The sequence below is a fragment of the Saccopteryx bilineata genome, chromosome 1 (genome assembly GCF_036850765.1).
Source record: "Saccopteryx bilineata isolate mSacBil1 chromosome 1, mSacBil1_pri_phased_curated, whole genome shotgun sequence".
NCBI classification, from domain to species: Eukaryota; Metazoa; Chordata; class Mammalia; order Chiroptera; family Emballonuridae; genus Saccopteryx; species Saccopteryx bilineata.
Genome location: NC_089490.1, coordinates 185,488,787 through 185,513,600, shown reverse-complemented (window position 1 = coordinate 185,513,600; position 24,814 = coordinate 185,488,787). Strand labels below are relative to the sequence as shown.

Sequence of the window (24,814 nt, the reverse complement as noted above, 5' to 3'; positions counted from 1 at the left end):
GCAGAGACAGACTCCTGCATGCACCCCAACTGGGATCCACCGGCATGCCCAATAGAGGGCGATGCTGTGCCCATCTGGGGCCCTTGCTTTGTTGCAGCAGGAGCCATTTTTTAGTGCCTGAGGTGGAGGCCATGGAGCCATCCTCAGCGTCTGGGACCAACTCGCTCTAATATAGTCATGACTGCAGGAAAGGAAGAGAGAGAAAGAGAAGCGAGAGGGGGAGGGGTGGAGAAGCAGATGGGCACTTCTCCTGCGTGCCCTGGCCGGGAATCGAACCTGGGACTTCTGCATGCCCAGCCAACGCTCTACCGCTGAGCCAACTGGCCAGGGCCTGGATGGTTTCTAAAGAAAGGATGCCTGCTCAAATCTTGCATGTTTTCTTCACCCATTTCCTTTTTCGGTGTGTTTTCTCCTTCACATTTAAGATTTAACATAGAGAAAAATGTTTCCATTATTCTCCCTTCCTCCCTCTTTTCTCCCCTTTCCTCCTCCCCCCTCCCACTCTCCCCACACTTTCTTCACTTCTCTCTGGCTGCCAGTGTGAAATACTAATGGCAGTTGACCATAGGAATTCAAGTGAGTCGTTAGTACCCTTCCAGGCCAGGTGAAGGGATAGTCATCTGCTATCCTGAGAGCAGAAGCTGTGGTCTGCATTTCCAGCAGTTCCCTGGACCAAGCTGCTTACATTTCTGAAAGAGAACGTTCAGGTGACCATTGCCTTCCTTCTCTTTACAGGTTGTTTTCCTTTCCTTCCCTTTGGCCCCAACAGAGGGCACACATGCTCTCCTAAAAGTTTTGGGGGTTTTTGTTTGTTTTTAAAATAGATTAAGAGCAGTTGAGAAAGGCAGGGAGAGAGATCAGGTGAGGTGTCTTTGGGTGAGTCATGTTTTTTTAGTAAATGGGGTGAGAATGTAACAGATTAATTACGGCAGTTATTGGTAGTTTAGAACTGAGTTAGAATTTCATGTATTCTGCCATTTTTCCCCATGTCAGAATGAAAACATCAGAGCAGGGGAGGGAACTTGTGAGAAAACGAGATAGTAGCTTATGTGTGCTGGTGAATGTAGTGGTTATTTCTAAATAAATCTACTTTGCGAAAAAGGTTGGATGATTTTAAATTTAGACAGCACTGTAGGAAACAAATAGAACTAATTTAGAAGCATTTCACTTTTAAAGTATTAACTTGTTTACTTTGTAGGACAACTTTGTCACATAGACTGGTGAAAAAGTAAACCAACAGCTGAAAAAGAATTTATTTTCGAAATTCCATCACTGTGCTTCTTAAGAACTTTAAAATGAGACCCGGGTCAGTGCCAGCACTTGCATTTAGGTTGGGCCAAAAATTTCCTGTTCCAAAAAATGACCGCTGGTTAGTTATAAAATTATGAAACGTTAACCCAAATAAAAAGTGAACTGTTTGCATCTGTGCTTGTTAACTTTGACATTTAAGTGAAGTGGTTTCCCCTGGTCAGAAAGGAAGCAAAATTTTTACCTTATTTACGATAGGACCTCTATTCTAGTTGAACAGATTAATATATTTTAAGTTTGAATCCCAAATAAGTTATTAACTAATTTACCTAGTCCCAGTGTATCTCCACTGATTGTAAAAAGCTGCTGTGGGTGATTGAGTTATTTGAAAACAATAAAATGTAATGGAGGATCAGTACCGTAGACATAGTGTAGTTATTAGCTTTTGATGTAACAGCTACTTTTTATTCCATGAATTCAAAGGCTGGCTTGATTTTTGCATTGAAATAAAAGTATGACTCTCAAAGTATAAACTGATAATTTGGTAGAAAGCTAAAAGTAAAAGATTTCATTTAGGAGCTTTTTCTTTAGAAGCATTTAAAAATGGTGATTTGCTGGGAGCAAGTTGATTGAAAATGTTATCTGACTTGTATGTTAAAATGGGATTTAAATAATTGATTTAATGAGAGAGAGAATATTCAGTTACTGAAGTAATTGGTTGGCAAAGCCTTTAGAACAAAATTATTTAGTCCCAGTTATAAAGGATTGAGCCTTTAATCAGGAAGCTTAATTTGATCTCTTGAATGTACCTGTGGCTTGTCTGACAAGCTCGGTAACAAATGAGTTCTAAACTGTAGGCACTGATCAAAATGTAATCAGTGTCAGTTGCCATTGTTGTAGTTTATTGCATATTGCTGTCAGTTGCTCTAATCAAGAACTGTTGAAGGGTTGTAAAAAGTCTCCAGACTTTTGAGTAATTGACTTCATATGTATGATGTTATGGCTGTGAAATAACCATCACTTCCTGTTTTGATTTTCAAAAAGTTTGAGCATAACATGGAGTTGTCGTCATCCATCCAGCCTCAGGCCCAAGCCTAAAACTTTTTGAGTGGTGTATATGTCAAAATGTGGTGGTTCCGTTTTGACAGGTTTTTCATTTTAGTACTTTTAAAGAGGAAATGCTAGCATGATGTGTCCTTCCCTATACAGACCAGTGCAATATAAGGGAGGAAAAAATAAAACCTGAAACAACTAGTTTTTCCATGGGGGGGTGTGTGTCTTAGTTGAAACATCATTCTGGAGTGAAGGGGAAATAAAATCTCCTCCATAAGTCTCTGTTTTCTCCTCTGCAGGATGGGAGTGTAGAAAGCAGGCAAGCTTCTGTTGCTTATTTGATCTCATTCATTACAGCCCATTTGCTACTCCCTCCCTTTGAGGTTGTTACCACCACTGGATGCTGATACATTTAGTGATTCAGTTATGGTAATGACTTACTCATTGAAGAATTGTAGGAATCTGAATACATTCCTGATTTGCTCTGAAGTTCCCTGAAAGGTTTTTTGTTTGTTTGTTTTTTGTTTTTGTATTTTTCCGAAGTGAGAAGTGGGGAGGCAGTCAAACAGACTCCTGAATGCACCCGACCGGGATCCATCCGGCATGCCCACTGGGGGTGATGCTCTGCCCATCTGGGGCATTGCTCCGTTGCAGCCGGAGCCATTCTAGTGCCTGTGGCAGAGGCCGAGGAACCATCCTCAGCACCTAGGGCCAAATTTGCTCCAGTGGAGCCTTGGCTGCAGGAGGGGAAGAGAGAGACAGAGAGGAAGGAGAAGGGGGAAGGGTGGAGAAGCAGATGGCACTTTTCCTGTCTGCCCTGGCCGGGAATCGAACCCAGGACTTCCACATGCCAGGCCAATACTCTACCACTGAGCCAGCTGGCAAGGGCCTCTCTGAGAGCTTTTACATGATCTCCTTTGTGCATATGAGGCCTGGGGAGGTGACTTGGTGGGGGGTGGGGTGGCATGCTCCTTAGGGTTTCCGCAGGGATTTCAACCCAGGTTGTGATCCCAGTGCTAGCTATGCTCTGCATTGTTGCAGTGCCACAGCTGAGTGAGGCAGCCCAGCCTTACAAGGACCAGAGACGCCACTATACTTAAAGGGGCTTGCCTTTCTGCCATTTAGGACTGACTTTCTCCTTTTCAGAATTGACTACCTCCATTCCCATTTTCCTCTCTCTCCCCCTCCCCTGTCTCCATCCCATCTCTCTCTGCTATATTCCTCCTCCTCTCTCTCTTGAATCCACATGTCTTCTTTAGAGCTTACTAGCTATTTGAAAGGCCATTTGGAAGAGCACATCATTAACACACTCTTAGGACAAAGAAAGCTAGTTTAATTTAGGAAGAATGTCAGAAGTGTTACACAGAGGCTTCCAATAAATGTTTCCTGGATGAGTGTCTAAATTCTAATGTTAATGTGAAAGATTACCCAGAAGTGACTTTTAAAATTTATGTATCATAGTTCTATTTTGGTTGATCATGTATTAATGTTCAGGAAGATGATAATGATGAGTACAAATCTTAAACGTGTGGGGACCGAGCTCATTTTTCTCGCCCACGTCAGTGACGTTTTGCTATTCTAATAGTCATTTTGCCATTAACAGTGCTGCCTGCTTCCCCCGTCATAATGGTGTGATGGCAGTAATGCCTCCTGAACAGCTGAAAATACACAGACACTGCCAACGCTGCATTCCCTAAGCCATGGCCCCTGAGTAATACCTGTAATGATGATAATACTATTGATAGTAATATTATTACTGACGATGATAATAACAGTAGCTGTTCCTGCTTTGCAGTGATCAGTGTTAAGATGCTCTGCTGTGTCTGGTTCTTCCCTGCCCTCGGCCCGAGCCTTATCCTTTTATTTTGATCTCGACTACAGATTATCTGAATGTTAGCAATGCCTAATAATAGATGGCTTACAATATTATAAGAAATTGTATATAATGTTTTTATGGGAAACCACAGAATTAATTATGTGTGGTTTGGCCACTTATAAATGAAAGCTTTGTGAGCCAGTCAAGAGGGTCTTATAATGTTCAAGGTTTTAATTTTTTTTTTTTCTTTTTTGCTTGTTCCCTAGATGTAAAAACATGCAATGAGCTGGACCTGGAGAATTCTGTGGATTGGGAGGTGAAGACAATCACCAGTGCCCTGAAACAGTATCTGAGGTGCGCTCCCGGCGGGCACGGAAGGGAGGAGCAGAGGGGGTGGACGTTTGACCCAGCCGCACGTGCGGGCTCTGCACAGAAATCTCAACAGTCAAGTTCAGCCCCATTCAAGGGGCGCATTTAGGAGGTATCTAATGGTGTCCCAGAGAGTGCGCTAAGCGGATGAACATCACCAGGGGAATTGCACCGGAACAGGATCGGAGGGAACAGACTTAGGTTTTGAAATAAATGTCTGCTCTCAATGTGAGCTTTAGGAAGTGAATGCCACAACATGAGGAGGAAGACACGACTGCTTTCATGGAGTTTTTCTGTTTAGGGTTCTTTTGTTTTTGTTTTTGTTTATGTTAGCTAAAATGAATTTTTTTTAGCTTCAATTTAATCCATTTGAACTTAAAGGCTTAAATGATGAAGCAAACACAAAGCTATTTGGAAAGGCATGTATCATACTTACCAAGGTTTTAAGATAAACTTTAATTGTCCATGTAGAATAGAAAAGATTTCATGGTAGAATTAGACAAAGGTTGAGCATTGACATTCCTCTAGAAAATGAAAGGCGTTTAATGATGAAAAAAAAAAAAAAAAGCTGGAGGTTAGAGGCAGAACAGGTACATAGGGAGTGAAGAGAAAGGGGAAGGACACAGAGCCTGGCTGCAGTTCTGGTTCCGAGGCTGAGCTGGTGAGGACTGGGCTTCTGTGGCGGCACACAGCTCCGCCTCCCCAGTGCCTCTGTGGCGGCACAGAGCTCCGCCTCCCCAGTGCCTCTGTGGCGGCACAGAGCTCCGCCTCCCCAGTGCCTCTGTGGCGGCACACAGCTCCGCCAGCCCCAGTGCCTCTGTGGCGGCACACAGCTCCGCCAGCCCCAGTGCCTCTGACCGACCCACCGGCGCTTCCCACGTAAACAGTGTTTGGGTGCCAGTGAGCACGTTGCAATCAACTTGTATGACATAGTGTATAATTTTAAAAATGTACATATCTTATACATTTCTTTTTTTTATTTTTTATAATTTTATTTTTTTAATGGGGTGACATCAATAAATCAGGATACATATATTCAAAGATAACAAGTCCAGGTTATCTTGTCGTTCAATTATGTTGCATACCCACCACCCAAAGTCAGATTGTCCTCTGTCACCTTCTTCTATCTTGTTTTCTTTGTGCCCCTCCCCACTCCTTTTCCCTCTCCCATTCCCCCCTCCCCCCCGTAACTACCACACTCTTATCAATGTGTCTTAGTTTCACTATTACGTCCCACCTACGTATGGAATAATACAGTTCCTGGTTATTTCTGATTTACTTATTTCGCTTCGTATCATGTTATCAAGATCCCACCATTTTGCTGTAAATGATCTGATGTCATCATTTCTTATGGCTGAGTAGTATTCCATAGAGTATATGTGCCACATCTTCTTTATCCAGTCATCTATTGATGGGCTTTTTGGTTGTTTCCATGTCCTGGCCACTGTGAACAATGCTGCAATAAACATGGGGCTGCATGTGTCTTTACGTATCAATGTTTCTGAGTTTTTGGGATATATACCCAGTAGAGGGATTGCTGGGTCATAAGGTAGTTCTATTTTCAGTTTTTTGAGGAACCACCATACTTTCTTCCATAATGGTTGTACTACTTTACATTCCCACCAACAGTGGATGAGGGTTCCTTTTTCTCCACAGCCTCTCCAACATTTGCTATTACCTGTCTTGCTAATAACAGCTAATCGAACAGGTGTGAGGTGGTATCTCATTGCCGTTTTGATTTGCATTTCTCTCATAGCTAAAGAAGATGAGCATCTTTTCATATATCTGTTGGCCATTTGTATTTCTTCCTGGGAGAAGTGTCTATTCATATCCTCTTCCCATTTTTTTATTGGATTGTTTGTTTGTTTGTTGTTGAGTTTTATGAGTTCTTTGTATATTTTGGATATTAGGCCCTTATCTGAGCTGTTGTTTGAAAATATCATTTCCCATTAGGTGGCTGTCTGTTTATTTTGTTATCAGTTTCTCTTGCTGAGCAAAAACTTCTTAGTCTGATGTAGTCCCATTCATTAATTTTTGCCTTCTCTTGCCTTTGGGTGTATTGCGAAGCATCTGGAGGCTCCAAGTATAGGTTTTTCTGTTTCTGGTTGAAGATCTTGTTGAGTTTTGGGGGAGATTTATCGGTATCGCTTCCTACCCCACCATTACTCTCCATATCTTATACATTTCAAACATAGGAGATTAGGATGACGGATCCTCGTGGCCCCCCTATCCTGCTGCTTGTTACCAGCGTGCTGGCGTCCTGTTCATCGGGCTTCCTCCCGCCACTGATTTTGGATAATATTTGAAAGATTTTGTAAAGCATCACATTGCTACACCCAATAAATACTTGAGTATCTGTGTCAGAAAAGATAAGACTTAAAAAAAAAGACAATATAGAAAAGAAAAGAAGAATACAGTTATTATACATAACAAAATTAGTATCATCCATGACTGAGTCTGTGTTTCAGTGTTAACTGATTTTTTCCCTGAAAAGTCTTTTTATATTTGTTTTAATTCCTACAGGATTTATTTATTTATTTTTTTTTCATTTTTCTGAAGCTGGAAACAGGGAGAGACAGTCAGACAGACTCCCGCATGCGCCTGACCGGGATCCACCCGGCACGCCCACCAGGGGCGATGCTCTGCCCACCAGGGGGCGATGCTCTGCCCATCCTGGGCGTCGCCATGTTGTGACCAGAGCCACTCTAGCGCCTGAGGCAGAGGCCACAGAGCCATCCCCAGCGCCAGGGCCATCTTTGCTCCAATGGAGCCTTGGCTGCGGGAGGGGAAGGGAGAGACAGAGAGGAAAGCGCGGCGGAGGGGTGGAGAAGCAAATGAGCGCTTCTCCTGTGTGCCCTGGCTGGGAATCGAACCCGGGTCCTCCGCACGCTAGGCCGATGCTCTACCGCTGAGCCAACCGGCCAGGGCCCCTACAGGATTTAAACAGTGTCAGCGTATTTTACTTGGTTGGTGTGTTTTAAGTTGCCTTTAATCTGCAGTCTCCTCCCTCTGCCCCTTACCCTCCAGCATTTTTATGTTGAACATGAATCACTTTTTAAAACAGAAACTTTTTGCTTTTTGGTTATGGCTGTATTTTATGTCCTGATTGTCTCATTAAACATGTTTCTGTATAGCCATCGTATTTCCTGTAAACTATTAGTTAAATCTACAGGCTTCATTAGATTCAGGTGAAGGTTATTATTTATTATTTTGTGACAGAGACAGAGAGAGGGACAGATAGGGACAGGAAAGGAGAGAGATGAGAAGCATCAATTCTTTGTTGTGGCACCTCAAGTGTTCATTGATTGCTTTCTCATATGTGCCTTGACTGTCCCAGTGTCCCTTGCTCAAGCCAGCGGCCTTGGGCTCAAGCTGGTGAGCCTTGCTTGAACCAGATGAGCCCACACACAAGCCGGTGACCTCAGGATTTCGAACCTGGGTCCTCCGTGACCCAGTCTGACTCTCTATCCACTGCACCACTGCCTGGTCAGGCCAGGTGAAGGTTATTTATTTTCAGAATATTTATTTACTTATTGTAAGTATGCATAATAGTGGTTCTATATTCTTTATGTTGGTTTATGTCAGGGGGCCCATGTTGTCTGGCTGTTCTATTTTTTTAATGAAATTAACAAATATCAGTGGGTTCAGGTGTGTATGGCATATTTTCGAGTATTTTATTTAAGCAAGCTGTTTTTAATCACTGTTTTAAATTTTGTCTTCAACCATGAAGCGCATTATTAACTCTAATCTATAACAGGGTACAACTCAGGCTGAATCTACCTGCTTGTTTCTCTTGCCCCTGATAGCACCTAACTGACTTAGATGTGGATTACAGTAAAACTGAATCTTGTTAGCTCCTAGCTGGGGTTGGAATGTGAGATTTCTGAAGATAAACCTCTTGTGTGTTCCGTTTATTGTAGAGTCCCGGCATTTGGAGCTGGATCTGTCATTCAAATATGAGAGGAATGGTTCTCAGCTGGGGATGATTTTGACCCCCCCAGGGGGTATTTGGCAATATCTGGAGACATTCTTAGATGTCACAATTGCAGGAGAAGGGGGTGCTCCCGGCCTGTAACGAGGTGAGGCCAGAGGCGGACTGCTAAGCATCCTACAGTGCACAAGAGAGCCCCTTCTTCTCCCAGAGATCCTCAGTGACCACAGTGCTGAGGGTGAGAGAGCCTGTGTTAGATGCATGGTGGAGAGAAGGGGCGGGGGATATAAAAATACGCGGAATTGCATGTGTTACTGACTAGCAGAGGCTGCTGCCCCTCCAGGAGGGAGCTTTCAATTCATTTTACTATTTGGTGAACTCATGCCTAGTACAGGTAAGGGGCTTGGCTAAGGTGATTCAGTTATAGGGGGGCAACTAAGGAGAAAAATCCCATTCTTTTGTGCTAAATCGCACGTTTTTCCGTGGCTCCACATGGTGTCTCCCTCCCCCCCATAGGGGGAATCAGTTTAAATGGTTCTTGGTACTCTCTGAAACTTGCTACTTTTTGCCTTGATCTTGTATTGTTTTCTTCTGCCTTTTTCTCTCCTTCTGCTGCTTCATCCTGTTGAATTCTACTTTTAAGCAAACACTGCTTACAGAACGACACTGTGAGACGTTGTCTCATATAACTTCCCTCATGACAACATACACATTCTGCCTGATTGTGATTAAGTAATGGTCATAAAAATGGTGGATGAGTTGGTGGGTTTGGAAGGTTGCTGTTCTGTTGTCCCATGTTGTTATTAGCATCTGACAAGGTGGTAATGAGGATTTAATTGACACTTTTTTTTGGTGAGGCGCCCAAGGGGAGAAAATGGAGTTTTTCTGTCCCTCCTTTGGACTGCCTGGCTGTGGTCCCAGCACATGCATTTCTTGCCGCACAGAAGTGATGCAGAGTGTGATGGTCAAGAGCGTGGCTTCTGGGGCCAGCCTGCCTGGGTCGGAGTCCCCGCTGTCACTTACGGCACAAAGCTGCAGATAGCTTTTCTTACCATTGCCCTTGAAGTCTGCTGCAGATAACCCAGCCACCTTATGGGAGGTTGGGGGCGGTAGAAGAGAAGTAACCAAACCCCGAAATGCCACACTGTAACAAGAGGCAAAACTTCCAGGGTCTGGAAGGAAGAAAAGATGGACAGCCGACCCCCGTACAGCGTCTCCCTCCTTCTTCTACTGAGTTCTCCTCCCTCATTCTTCCCTCAGCAACTTCTAGTGCTTTAGGAGGGCCAGCGTTCCAGCCCACTGTTTGATTCCCTCGCTGTTCAGACCATAATTTTGATTTCCAGCAATGTGTTCATTATAACAGTTTCCCACGTGAGGGGACAAATGAGCTATTTTGTGACATTTTCAGTAAAATGATTTTACCCCAAGGAAACTCCTAAAGCCTGCAAATTGGAATGGGACTTTTGGGGAAGAATATGCCAGCATCGGTAAATATTAGGATTTATATTCCCAGGTCCCACACAGGTGGCAATGAGACGTAGCTCAAAAACACGCTGGGTTGGGAATTTGAGCGATAGGGGGACTGAGGCCAATTCATTTTGTGTGGAGAGCTTGGTTTATTTCTGCCTCCCTAACATTAACAATATTTAATGCTTACTTTGTATGCTGCATTGCTTAGCAGACACATGTCAATGATATAAGAAGCTCGTGGAAGTTATTTAAACACCAATTCGTTTTTATTGAGAAAGAAATGCCCTCTGGTTTTCTGTAGCATTCTCATTTCCCCACTTTTCTTTTCAGCGCTCTTTAGCCTTCATTCTTTGCCTTGTAACACTTTTCCTTCTTTGCTACCTTTTGAAACAAGAAACCCCAAACTTGACCTTCCTGCCTTTATTTAGGTGGTGGTATAATAGATTTTAGTTTTCTTCTTTAGATGATAGTGTAGGGGTAGGGAGTGAAAGGGAAAGAGAGAGGAAATAAGAGAACAGTTTTTGTCAGTAGTGCTTTCAATACCTGAGTTTCAGTGTCTGTGGTTGTCATTGTGTGTGCATGTGTGTGTGTGTATGTACTGTGATATCATAAATTGTATGTAGGGAGCATAACCTGGAAGCATATGCTTGCATCTGTTTTTTAATTGGATTTATTAGGGTGTACTAGTTAATGTAATTATGTAGGGTTTAGGTGCCCAATTTCCTCTTACCTTATTATTTATATTTTTTGGATACAAATTCTTTTATAGATAACATGCTTTTGCAAATCTTTTCTTCAGTTTGTGACTTTTTATTCTCTTAATAGCATCTTTCAAACGGTGTTTAATTTTGATGAAGTCCAGTTTATCAGTTTTTCTTTTTATGTGGTGTGTCAAGAAATCTTTGCCTCGTTCAGAGTCACAAAGGTTTTCTATTTCCTTCCAAAAGTTTTACAGTTTCAGGCGTTCTACTTAGATCTGTGGTCTATTTCGAGTTAATTTTACGAAATACGGGATGTGGATCCAAGTTCACTTTTGAATATGGATGCCCAGTTGTTCCAGTACCATTTGTGGAAAAAACTTTTTTCTCCCCTGAATCGGCTATTGAGATGATTTTTATCAATAGGGGTTTTTATTTTTTAGTTCGCTAGTATGGTGAATTGCATTGACTTTATTTTAATACTAAGGCAGTGTTACATTTCTGTGGTAAACCCAGCTCGGTCATGATGTATTATCCTTTTATTTATCTTTGTGAATTTGAGTCGTCAACATTTTATTTGGAATAGTTGCATCTGTATTCATACGATTGGTCTAGAGTTTTCTTCGTAAATCTTTAATTTTGGAACTAGAATAATGCGATGTCAAATAATATGTCAGAAAATATTCCCTCTTATATTTTCTGGGAGAATTTGTATAGGATCGATTAATTTTTGTTTGTTTGTTTGCTGGAATTCACCAGTGATGTCATTTGGGCTAGAGCAGTGGTAGTCAACCTGGTCCCTACCGCCTACTAGTGGGTGTTCCAGCTTTCATGGTGGGCGGTAGCGGAGCAACCAAAGTATAAATAAAAAGATAGATTTAACTGTAGTAAGTTGTTTTATAAAGATTTATTCTGCCAAACTTAGTGAAAATCTGACATAAAGTACTTGGTAAGTAATTATTATTATATGCTTTAACTTGCTGTAACTCTGCTTTATAAATTTTATAAAGTAAAGTTACTTCCCTACTTTATAAATCACCATTTCTGTGGAACCGGTGGGTGGTTAGAAAATTTTACTACTAACAGAGATACAGAAGTGGGCAGTAGGTATAAAAATGTTGACTACCCCTGGTCTAGAGTTTTCTTACTGGCAAATTTTAAGCGAGAAATTAAATTTCTCTAATAGACATGAAACTCCATAGGTTACCTAATTCTTTTGGAGTGAGCTTCGGGAGTTTGTTTCTTTCAAGAGTTTGTGTCCATTTCATGGAAGTTGTTGAATTTGTGGACACAAAACTGTTCATACTCTTCTCTTATTTTCTTTTTAATACCTTTAAAGGCCATAGTGATTGTGCAGCTATCTCTACATTCCTGACATTGATTTGTAATTTCACTGTGTTATTTTCTAATCATTCTGGCTAGATTTATCAATTTTATTGATAATCTCAAAGAATTGCATTTATCTCCTCTACTGTTTTTCTGTTTCCTATTACATTGATTTCTGCTGTGGTTATTTTTATGTTTCTACTTATTTTGGGTTTAATTAATTTTTTTTTTCTGGCTGTGATGGAAAGTGAAGTCACTGATGGATCTTCCTTCTTTTCTGATAATTTAGGTATTTAGCGGTAAAAATTTATTCACAAATACTGCTTTACTAACAGCCCTCAAACTCTAATATGTATAATGCATCTAGTCCACAATACTTCCTAAGAGGTTTTCTTTGGGGTTTTTCATATATATTTCTGTTATTGATTTCTAATTTCATTTTTATTGTACTCAGAGAAATACCCTGTATAAATGGAACCCTTTTAAATTTATTGACCTCCGTTTCCTATCCCAGAATATGGTTTATCATGATAAACATTCCACATGCACTGGAAGAGAAGGCATCTGGATGGGGTGTCATGTAGGTAATGATAGGGTGTGATGTAGGTAAAGGGCATGCCAATTAGGTGAAGGTGGTCGATCACTTTGTTCCAGTCGTCTGTATTCTGGGGCTTTCTGTCTGCTTGTTCTATCAGTTACTGAGACAGAGAGGTATTTATTTAAGTCTCTGGCTATAGTTGTGGATTTGTCTGTTTCTCCTTTGCAGCCTCCTCAGTTTTGCTTCGTGTGTCTGGAAGTATCTGTTACTAGATCCATGCACATTTAGAATTGTTATGTCTTGTTGATGAATTGACCTCTTGTTCAGTATGAAATGATCTTCTTTATTTCTGACAAATTCTTGGCTTTTGAATATGTTTCAATTTGTGTGTGTGTGTGTGTGTGTGTGTGTGTATCGGTGACTTTTTTTTTAAAGCACCTGAAGAGGAATTTCTGTGTTTACATGATTTAAACATTTTAGTTTTTTAATATCTTGCCAGATTGCCCTCCAGAAGCTGTACAGATTGATACTTGTCTGTTTTTCACCTGTTTACAGAGTTCAAAGATCTGCTCTTTAAACGTTTAGATATGTATAAAGGTTGAACTGGAGCAGATTGTGGACCACAGTATAAAATATACTACTACTTATGTAATCTTTTTTTGTAGAAAATTAAAATGATGTGGGTATTTTTCCACTTGTCCTCAATTTCACTTCAAATCTATGTTTTATCATTTCATAGGCATAAAACCAAAATGGAGATCGTATTTTTATAGTAGGGATATGTAAGAGGAAAGGATTTCATGTCTTTTAAGTTTGTTTAATCTCTTTCTATATATATTTTGGTGGCATTTTCCATGAATATTTTAGAGGTGATTTGCCAAATTATATGCTTATATTTGGTGGACTAGAATGCTTGACTTTAGAGTGTTTGACTTTAATTAAGTTAATGTGTGGAGGAAGTTTTATATATAAAATAAGACATTTGGAAAGGTACGTTCCAAGATCAAGTAGGAGATACCAGTGCTTAGATCTAATAGGAGTCTGTGGCTGCCTAAGCTTTGATAGTGCCGGGTGCAGATGGCGCTTCCTAGAGCAGTCTGTTGGGTTTATGTATCTTTTTGATATGTAAAAGTATCCCCCAGGGAAGTTTTGCACGTGACTAAGAAGTACATGCCATATTTAATACCCTTTTATTAACAAATGTACACAGAGAGGGGTGACCTGTGTGGATTCGTTTGTAATTCTGAGCTGTCCTTTCCATCCAGGAGTCTTCCGGAGCCTCTCATGACCTATGCATTACACGGGGATTTCATCGTTCCAGCCAGTAAGTATTACGGAGAGGTGACCAGACACAGTGCTGTGATTGATAGTGTGTGTGAGCTATGAGTTCCACTTGAAACTTTAACTGTATTATTGTCATTTGTGTTGAAAATAGAAATAACTTTCAATGGCCTTGGGTTTCTTTTCTCTTTCAAAGGTGAAAATAAGGGATGGTTCGTTCGTTCATTCATTTATTCATTCATTCACAACCATGTATTCATCGTCTGCTGTATTGTAGCCGCTGGTAGATTCTGAACATGTGGAGCCATGAAAGAATTTCTGCCCCAGGAGTCAATTCTCTAGCTAGTATTGGGGCATACACACCTTCCACTCTACCGTCAGATACATAAGAATGGCATGAGCAAAATGTGCTGGGAACACGGACATATTTAGTCTGCAGAAGGTTAGGGAGATGAGCAGATTTGGAGAGATTAGCAGGTTGGAAATGGCTTCACTTAGAAAGATATTTAGATGGAGATTAACGGCAGAAAAAAATATTTTTGAGACTAACACCAGAAGTTCCACACAGTGTTTGATAGAGTGAATTATCTGTGATAAGATGTTAAAGGTAAAAGGCCCCTAATTGGTAGAACTTTTAATTTGTGAAATTACTGGTGAGTCATACCTATTTGAAGCTTTCTTATTGTCTGTTTTATTCTTAGTTTTTATGTTCGACACGTGGTGTTTTGTCATTAGAGTCTTCTGCAATGCACTGACTTTAGGAGTGTTTAATAGTTAAGGAAATGAAGGTTGAGAGATATTAAGTAACCTTGCCAGATTATAGGGAATCTTTATTTAAATTCATATCCCCGCTTCCACTGGCTGAAACCTGCAGTTTGGTTTTCACAGGTGCACCGACAGTAGCTGTAATTGTATTTCCATTTCCTTTAATTTTGTTTGTCTTGGATGTATTCCACAGTTCAATCTGTCGAAAAACTAAGAGCAATTCCTTTGGGTCCTATGTTACTGCTGCCCGAACATTGCTTTAAATGTTACCTTTCTGTGAGGTCCTCGCTGCGGCCAGTGTCAGGGTTCCCAGGACGCTGAGAAAGGAGCAGTGTGAGGGCCCACTTAGACTATCCGTATGAAACAGACTCTCGGAAAAGGGAAATCTGTTCTATTCACTTTCGTTTTCCTGTGGAAGAGGATTTTCTTTTTTTTTTTTTCAAGAAGGAGAATGTGTGTGATCAAGGAAGTGGGGGAAAGTTTTCTTGGCAGAAACTCAAGCAAATGCTTGGTTGTTTTGATTTCTTCCCTGTGGCATTTTTGGCAAACCAAGGAAAGAGAAATTAAACTCTACTTGGAGGACAATTGTTTCATGTTGTTCGCCTTGGAGACTGGAAAAAGCAGAGAGCTGCCAGTTTTAATCTCGGATGCTTGGCGAGTTGGAGAAAGATAAAGTGATTATGGGATAAGGCTTTAAATGACCTCAAGTGGGTATCATCATTATTATCATCGTTCCTCGGAGCTGACACCGGAGTGTTTGAAATGCTAATATCAGTGTATTTTTCCAGATCGAGGCTTCGGAAGAGGCAGGGCTTTACAAGTGGTCGTGAAGTCCAGGGAGGTAGGGAGTGAGTTGAAAGCATTCCTGGGGGCCATCCTCGAACCACGTGGTAGAAGAGGTTGTATAAATACAGAAGGTATCATTGCTGATGAGACTGGCCCCTTGTATTTTGCTTCCCGACTTGGTGGGGACGCTTTAACAGAGTCTATGTGATTGGAGTAACAGGCCCTTCCAAGACAATATTGTAGCTACTGTAATTATTGGCATGTATACATTTGCACCCAAGTGGAGTTGCGGTCAGAATGGGGCCTGTAGTTCCTTTATTTCATGAGAAAAAATACATGCATTAACTAGGTGTATTTTAGAGGCTGACGTTTCTAATGTAGACCTTATTTTTTTTATTTGAGTCTTACGAGTACTGTTCTCTGAGCTCACTTTTCCTCCTCGGAGCAGAGCCTCTAATCTCTTGCATATGTACTTGCAAGTACGGAGTAAAACCGTTATAGAAATCAGGTGGCCGAAATTAGTCTCCCATTTTGAGCATTGCTCAGAAATTGGGACTGCGGTTAAGCTATCGTTTTCTGTTAACAATGGCAGAGAGTACCTTGTTTCGCTGAAGTGTCTGTTAGCAGAGCTGACTGCTAAAATTATCAAGCATCCCCAGTCTTTGTTCCCGCCTCTCGTCCCAGCATGGAAACTAGTTTTTGATTCTTTTCAGTCACGTGCTGTCGTCTCCATCTGTTCTGTGGTGGTGAGACGGTCTCTTCTACTCTCCCTGCTGAGAGTTCTGAAGGCTTCTCTTGGGTCCTTTCATTTGCTCTCATCAGTTTCTTTCCTGCAGAGTCTGTTGAGAACCTGTGGGTTAATTTCTGAAGTGCATGATGCAAAAGTGAATTTTATTCATTTGTCGTCACCGCAGGAGGCAGAAGCTTTTTTATGTTTCATTCTTAAGAGATGCCAACTTATTGTTCAATGTTCAATGTATCGGGGAATTAAATTATTTTCTTTCTTAGAGAAAATTAAGGGCTTTAAACTGAACATGCTCCTTGAGAGAGCTAACTAAATTTGCAAAAAGGAGCTAGAAACCATCTAAAAAAACCATTCCTCACGCACACGATACTTCACTTTCTGCCACGTATGGTCACCAAATGTGTTGGGTGTTTCCCCATATCCACTAACGCTGTCACACCGTCAGAGAGTCTGCAGTTCAATTCAGTTTCGATTCTATAGCTAGAGTTAGCATCAGATCCACAAGACTGCCCCTACGCCAGACACCGGTCAGAAGTCTCAGGCTGTCCCCGGTAATTCTGACTGGCCGGCTAGAAATCAGGGTTCTTACATCCCACTCTGGAGCTGTACTTTGGTAGAAAGGCTTCTTGAACTCAAGGCAGCCCAGACTTAGGTTTACCAGTTTATTACATGATTGATAGTCTATTACATGATCAATAAGGATACAGATGAACAGGCAGACAAAGAGGATGCAGAGGAAGGTCTGGAGGTGTCCTGAGCACAGGAGCTCCGTCCCTGTGCCATTGGGGTGTGCCACCACCACCACCTTCCCGAACGTAGATCTGTCTACGCACTCAGAAGCTCTCCAAACCCTGTACTGCTGGGGTTTTTATGGAGGCTTGATCATGTAGGCAAAATGGATTATTAACTCCATTCCCAGCAACCCCCCCCCCCCCCCCCCCACACACACCTTTCTGGAGAGTACAGGGTGGGACTGAAAATTCCAAGCTTTTAATCATAGCTAGATCTTTCTGGTAACCAGTCCCTACATAAGGGCCCACCCAGAATCACCTCATCAGAACAAAAGATGTCCTTATCATCCAGGAAATTCCAAGGGATTTAGGAGCTTGGCGTCAGACACTCTTATCATTCACTAAATTATGGAGATCCTAGGAGCTCTATGTTAGAATCTAGGGTCAGAGACTAAATATTAGAAGAAAAGGTTATCGGAGCACCCCTGTTTACAAGGGTTACAGGAGCTCTGAGTCAGGAACCAGCGAGCAGAGACTAATAATATAAATATATTTCTCATTACTTAACATCATCTTTTGAGAGAAAATAATGGTGTTTCGGGATAGAAGTTTATAAGCTGAAAACACAGTGTACTTGGACTCTACAGGAATGCAAAAGATTGGACACAGCAGGGGAAGGCTGGTAGGCATCTGTCTGGATGTGTTACGGCACAGTGTTTCTTACCTTTGAGAGGGTCGTAGTCCATGGTCTGTGTCTCTGCCTTGCAGCTCAGGTTTCTTGGTGTATCATGTTGATAAGAATCGGACCCATGCTTCAGGGTTCGACACATGTTAAACTTAGTTTGAGAAGGACTGTGAAATCCGGGATGCCTGCTATAATGTCACATAAGAAATTTCGGGGCCCTGGCTGATTGGCTTAGCGGTAGAGTGTTGGCCCTGTGTGTGGAAGTCCCAGGTTCGATTCCTGGTCAGAGCACACAGGAGAAGCGCCCATCTGCTTCTCCACCCTCCCCATCTTTCTTCCCCTCCCGCAGCCAAGGCTCCATTGGAGCTGAGGATGGCTCCATGGCCTCCACCTCAGGTGCTAGAATGGCTCCGGCTGCAACAGAGCAATGCCAAGGATGGGCAGAGCATCGCCCCCTGATGGGCATGCCGGGTGGATCCTGGTGGGGCACATGCGGGAGTCTGTCTGACTGCCTCCCTGCTTCTCACTTCAGAAAAATACAAAAAAAAAAAAAAGAAAAAAAGAAATACAAATTTCGGTTCCCTAAACCAGAATGCTTGTGGTGTTATATTCTGTAGTTAAGTTATTTGGGAAGCAAATCTTATTCACAATGTTCTTTAGTCATTTATGATGAATAAATGTAACTATTATAGGATCCAGGACTTTGGTGTTTGCCTACCCAGAATGTTCTGTTCTGTTGTTGGTCAGCATGCATAGGAAGCAAGACAAAATCATGTGTTCTTGGTGGGAAAGGACTTGGAAATCTGGAAATGAAAGGAATTGAATGCTTAATGAGATCAAGCTGGCTTAGCCCAATATGTTCATTTCTGAGGAGATAGGTTCTTCCAGAAGAACTGAATACCTAATGTCTGTTGACTGAAGAAGGCCCTCGTCTCTTGGGGAAATGCTTGGATGGTTGTAGCTAACGCTTTTCCTAAAATTAGATACTTTTGACTTAACGGTATTTAACTATTGACATAATTTAACAGGTATGTGCCCGAGATCTTTGCCATGCTCCAGTAAGCTATGAGCGTGTCTTTTTCAGTCTCCATCACTTGGCACCGTATCAGAAACAGATAGACGTTCAGTGTTGTGGATGCCGGTTTATAGTTACACAGTTAAAACTGCCTTTGGGCCCTGGCCGGTTGGCTCAGCGGTAGAGCGTCGGCCTGGCGTGCGGGGGACCCGGGTTCGATTCCCGGCCAGGGCACATAGGAGAAGCGCCCATTTGCTTCTCCATCCCCCCCCCTCCTTCCTCTCTGTCTCTCTCTTCCCCTCCCGCAGCCAAGGCTCCATTGGAGCAAAGATGGCCCGGGCGCTGGAGATGGCTCCTTGGCCTCTGCCCCAGGCGCTAGAGTGGCTCTGGTCGCGACAGAGCGATGCCCCAGAGGGGCAGAGCATCGCCCTCTGGTGGGCAGAGCGTCGCTCCTGGTGGGCATGCCGGGTGGATCCCGGTCAGGTGCATGCAGGAGTCTGTCTGACTGTCTCTCCCCGTTTCCAGCTTCAGAAAAATACAAAACAACAACAACAACAACAACAACAAAACTGCCTTTGCTATTACAGTAAACTCTCAACTCATGGGCATATGTTAAGAATTTGGTGTTATGGTAAATTCAGCCTCCTAGATTTTTAAAGAAAGTTAGGCCTTTCATTCTTTGTCAATTTATATCCATTAAAAGAGAAGATACTGACCAGGTGGTGGTGCAGTGGACAGAATGTTGGACTGGGATGCCGAAGACCCAGGTTTGAGACCCCGAGGTTGCTAGCTTGAGCGCGGGCTCATCTGGTTTAAGCGAAGCTCACCAGCTTGAGCCCAAGGTCGCTGGCTCAAGCAAGGGGTCACTCAGTCTGCTGTAGCCCCCCGGTCAAGGTACATATGAGAAAGCAATCAATGAACAACTGAGGTGTTGCAATGAAGAATTGATGCTTCTCATCTCTCTCCCTTCCTGTCTGTCTGTCCCTATCTGTCCCTCTCTCTGACTCTCTCTGTCTCTGTCACAAAGAAAAAGAGAAGATAATTTATCTTAGAATACCTTTTTTTTTAGTACCTTAAAAGTTATTATGTTGTAACCACATGGAAATGCCCATTAATAGAAACGTTGATTCACATCAAAATAAAAGGAAGTGGAGAAAAATGTAGTTTTAATTTAAAAGCCTTTCTTCCAGAAACTCTTCTGTTTAGAAGAAAAAGGAAAACGCAGACTTGGAAAATAATGTGTGTGTGATTTGAGATGGGACGGGATTGGAGAGGGAGAAGGACTCATGAAAGAAAATGGGAGGTTTTGACTCTATTTTTCAAAACCAAGTCTATTTTTAGAAATGAAGACCCTTATCCTTACAGGGCGGAAAGTTATTTTTCTATCTTGTATTTCTGAATAAGCAATCCAAAAATCTTAAATTAGGTTTTACTTGGGGAAAGATGATTGTTAAGGATAAGTTAGACACATGAGTTAGAAGCAGCTTTTTAGTGCAGTTTTTTTAAAATTAATTTTTGAATGTACAAAGTCTTATTGTAGGCAATTACCCTTTTATTCATTGGAATTTTATACTATTTTTCAGAGTCCCTGCTTTAATTTTAAAATGAAAGCTGTGAATTGAAAGTGTTATTATATTTTTATTGCTTTCATTTTTTTCCAGCTTTGATTGAGGTCTTTTAAACTCCAGATTAAAAGCTTGATTATAATTTATCACCTAACTCTTTAGATAGTTGTACTTTTGTTTTCAATGTCCAATGTGGTCTGTATCTGAGAATCTTTTATTATGAGAGATGATTTGATTGTTTGTGTTGTTTTATCATGTGCCTTTTCATTTCTTAGCCTTTTTGCTGTTTTTCCCTCACAACTGTTCATGTGTTCTAAAATCTCGTTCTCCTCCATTCTATGACGCCTATGATATAGTAAATGAAGTAGGCTGTTTGAACATTTCATTACAAAAGAAGGGAGGAAAAACTGAAAATTTGAAACTAAAATTTACTAGCTTGTCTTAGGGTGAGATCGATTATGGGCAGTTTGAATTTCAGTGCCATTTTGGTGACACATAACAGAAATGTGCACAAACAATAAGTGTACAGCTTCAGGGGTTTTTGCAGAATGAAGATAGCCATGTTATCAGCCCCCAGATCAACAAATACAACAATATCAGAACCCCTAAAACCTGTCCTGATACCAACTTGGTCACCATGCATCCTGTGACCTGTGCACACTTGCCTGGCTCCTGGCATCATCGGTTAGGGTTGCTGCATTTGAACCTTATTTAAATGGAATCTGACAGAATGTATCGTCTATTGCATTTGGCCTCAACTCATCTGGTCAGATTCATCCATGATGAGTGACTCAGTAGCTCACTCGCTCTCACTGTAGAGGATTCCATTGTCTGAGTATGCCGCAATCTACTCCTCTGTTCTGCTGTTGATGGATACTGGAGTTGTTTCAGTTTTGGACCATTTCCAAGAGTGCTACTGCTGTGAACACTCTAATATGTCTCCAGTATGATCTCAGCTTTCCTAATAGCATCTTCAAGGACCCTATTCCCAAATGAGATCACTGAGTTAAGCATGTCTTTTCATTCTTTCTGTATCCTGAGAGTCTAACTTCCTGGGGCTGGCTAACCAGTTCCTAGAGCGGGCTTTTCATATGTCAGCTAACCACTCCCGAGCTCACTTTCCTCCCCCCGACGCCCACTTCGGCCTCGTGTTTAGCTCTAATCACCCAGCGCCAGACACCAGACACCAGACACGTTAGGACAGCTCCTGTACCCAGAGCCCCCTGAGAGAATTCAGATCAATCCTAAGCCTGCTTAGTTTGCCTCTCCTGTTCCTGCACATGTAACCACAGTAAAGCCTCTTGCCTCCATTTCCCTGTGCTCCGTCTGCCTCTTGACTGACCCCGGTGCTTCCCCGAGCAGCTCTGCGTGGCACAACATGCCTCTTTGTTTTTGGCAGCTGAATGGGTCACCCTCTTCCCTCACAGCAGCCATTTCCACGCCTGCACGTCTGATCAGACCTGATTCAAACAGACCCCGGGTGTGTTGTCCAGCAGTCCCGCCCTGAGAGACGGGGGCTTAGAACTGCAACAGCTGTTTTAGGGGGGAGGATGAAATTCATCCCATGGGAAGGAAGACTATATTTGCATTTCATGGTGGGGCAGTGGTCTGGGGGCGAGACCCACCCCGTGGAGTGATGAGCGTGCGCGCGGTGCAGCGTGCCAGGGGGCGAGGCCGTGGTGGTGGGTCTTCAGTGCTGACCCCGGGAAGGGCACCGACCCAGGGAAGGGCACCGAGGGCAGCCTCCCTGAAATCTCATCAGGGCGGCATGGGAGACTAAGATTAGGGAGAGAGATAGCTTTTCTTTTCCTTTGAAAGGTGGCAAAACACATTTAAATTCTCTGAAGATGTTGAACAGAAGCGATCCCTGTGCATGTTGATTTTTTAGGAATATGTCTGATTCTGAATACTAACACTTTTTTTTTTCCTTCTTTAAAGAAAGTGGGAGCCCAGAATCTCGTGTCAATGCGATCCATTTCTTGGTGCACAAACTGCCAGAGAAGAATAAAGAAATGTTGGACATTTTGGTGAAACACTTAACCAAGTGAGCCTCTTTTTCTCCCGGTTCCACCGCGTTTCGCTCCGGGCGCTGTGCGCTGCTGTTGGCTTTGTAATGGTGGAAATTGGGGCTGTACACACATGATACCAGGGACCACACCTGGAAGGGCAGGCTGGACAGCTGACTCATGCTGTGTGTTTTGGACAAGATTGTTGAAATATGATGCTTTCATGAAGTCGTGTAATTATTTGCTTAACATCACTGCCAGCAGCTTGGGGTTTGATTTGAAGTAAAAGGAGAGAATATTACTATTCACTTCCCTGTACACAGATCCTGGAAATATGATTATAAGTCTGTTAGAAAATTAAGCTTGGTTTCACACCTACCTAAGTCTTTAAGTTCAATCATGTCCTTTAAGTTTAATAGGTAGTTATTTCATAAGACCTATTCCATTATTTTTATTCCCTCTTTAAAAAGCAAGCAGAATGTAATATCCAGTAGAGAGATTAGCCCTTTCTTCCAGTATATGGCTCCTCGATCACTATAATTATAGAATTTTCAAGGTGACAGGAAGCTGAGAAGCACTGTTTTAGAACCTTTATTTTACAGGAAAAGAAATTAGTCCTGACTGGTTGACTCAGTGGTAGAACGTCAGCCTGGCGTGTGTATGTCCCAGGTTCAATTCCCGGTTAGGGCACACAGGAGAAACCACCATCTGCTTCTCCACCCCTCCCCTTCTCCCTTCCCCCCCCTCTCGCTCTCTCCCCCTCTCTCCCTCTCCCTCTCCCACTCTCCCTCTCCCTCTCTCTCTTCCCTTCTCCCGCAACCATGACTCAATTGGTTTGAGTACATTGGTCCCAGGTGCTGAGTATGGCTCTGTGGAGCCTCTGTCTCAGGTGCTAAAAATAGCTCAGTTGCAAGCATGGCCCCAGATAGACAGAGCATCAGCCCTAGATGAGGGTTGCAGGGCAGATCCCAGGGGCTGCATGCGGGAGTCTGTCTCTTTTTCTCTCACTTGGAAAAGAAGAAAAAACTAAAATAAAATTTTTTAAAAAAAGAAAAGAAAAACAAATTAGAAGATTAGATGATGATATTATGACCTGTCAAGGGTCCTAGTATTAGTATAGCCATTCACTCATTTGGTCCACAAATAGTTATTAAATACCATTTTTTTTAGGTGCTAGTAGATATAGAGTTGAACAAAATGCTTTCATGAAGTCCCTTCTTGCTAAGGGGAGAGGGTAATAAACAGAGTACAAATAAAAAAAATACTTCCAGGTGATGAGTGGTCAAAAGGCAAAGTAGAGTGAGGGGTAGAGAATCCGGTTGGGTGTGGGACGACAAAGAGGAGTATTCTAGAACGTCTCCTCAAGGCTCAGACCGTGGAGCTGCCGAGAACGGTTGTCCAGGCTGTAACCCCGGGCCAACGCCAAGAGTGTGGGCGCTCCGACCCAGTTCTGTGTGCTTGCGAAAGGGATGCTTCCAAGTCACTTAGTCCCGCGAAGCAGGAGTACAGAGGTCTGGGGACGGGGGTGGACTCAGCAGAAGGGAACCTTGAACAAAGGCCTGTAGGGAGACAAGCTTGGCGCCTACGTGGACGCACTTAGCCGCGGTGGCACAGCAGAGAGCGTCAGAGAGGGGGGCAGAAAGCGGGCACAGGCCCCATTGTGTGTGCTCTGGTCAGATCAGTTGTTTTCGAGGCAGGCATTGCAGAGCCCTGAGCCCTGGTTTTAAGGGGAAATACGGTCTGGCAGAATACATTTCACAGTTTTTGGTCATCTTTTAACCAGAGACTTTTCTCTTCTCCACCCCTCTACCCCCCACCCCCATCTGTGTTAAGTGTTTCAAACCATTCCAAGCAGAACCTGATGACCGTGGCAAACTTGGGAGTGGTATTCGGACCAACTCTGATGAGGCCCCAGGAAGAGACTGTTGCTGCCATCATGGATTTGAAGTTTCAGAACATTGTTGTGGAAATCTTAATTGAAAACCACGAAAAGGTAAAACCGTTTGTTTTTCCCTTAAAGGAATTGCTGTATTCGGCTTGTCACCTCATGATGACACCCCTTTTCTCTCTTTAAAATTATTTTATCGCGGTGATGAGCTTGGTTCTGAGAAATTCGCACGGAGCGTCTCTCGTCTGGGGGAGCTGCACCTGTCGTCGGAAGGAAGCGCCCTGGTCCTGTTATCTCCCTGGTTCCAGGAAGAGATACTTAATCCAGATGCTAATGAGTATTGGCTATGCAGTTGTGGATTGTTTAGGTCCCCCCACCCCCACCTTCATTCCTATCTTTGGATTTCTCATTCAAATTGTTTCTGTGACAGAGGGAAAAATCTTTTTTAGGACTTCATTTATTCATTTTAGAGAGAGAGAGAGAGAAGGGAGGAGGAGCAGGAAATATGAACTCCCGTATGTGCCTTGATCAGGCAAGCCTAGGGTTTCGAACCAACGACCTCAGTGTTCCAGGTTGATGTTTTATCCACTGCGCTACCACAGGTCAGGTTAGGGAACACAGTTTGTCAATTTGTGTCACATTCTCCCCAGAAAAACACACAACTCCCCTTTAACTCCTTCTAATAGTGTTAACAATTTCAGGGGGTTTGCATACAGCCCTGAATCTAGGGACCCCAGGTTAAGAATCTCTGATTTAAAAGGAATAATCTCTTAGGTGACACATCTCATTTCTTGTTTCTCTTTAATCAAGGGGAAAACATGATTTTGCAAAATACGGTTGGCTCTTTCAAGGACTGGGAGACTTCTGTTTTCTTGTTCTGTCAGTTACAGAGCAGGAC

General features: G+C 42.6%; 1 protein-coding gene across 2 annotated transcripts in view; it reads left to right on the top strand.

Moving 5' to 3' along the window:
• The window catches only part of ARHGAP10 (Rho GTPase activating protein 10), a 294,328-nt gene that overhangs the window by 191,556 nt on the left and 77,958 nt on the right, over nt 1-24,814 (top strand). For both annotated transcript variants that reach the window (XM_066281188.1, XM_066281179.1), the window contains 4 exons: nt 4,384-4,471; nt 13,715-13,773; nt 21,961-22,066; nt 23,862-24,021. In XM_066281188.1, the coding sequence (XP_066137285.1) occupies nt 4,384-4,471; nt 13,715-13,773; nt 21,961-22,066; nt 23,862-24,021 (413 nt within the window). The remainder of the gene's footprint in view (nt 1-4,383; nt 4,472-13,714; nt 13,774-21,960; nt 22,067-23,861; nt 24,022-24,814) is intronic.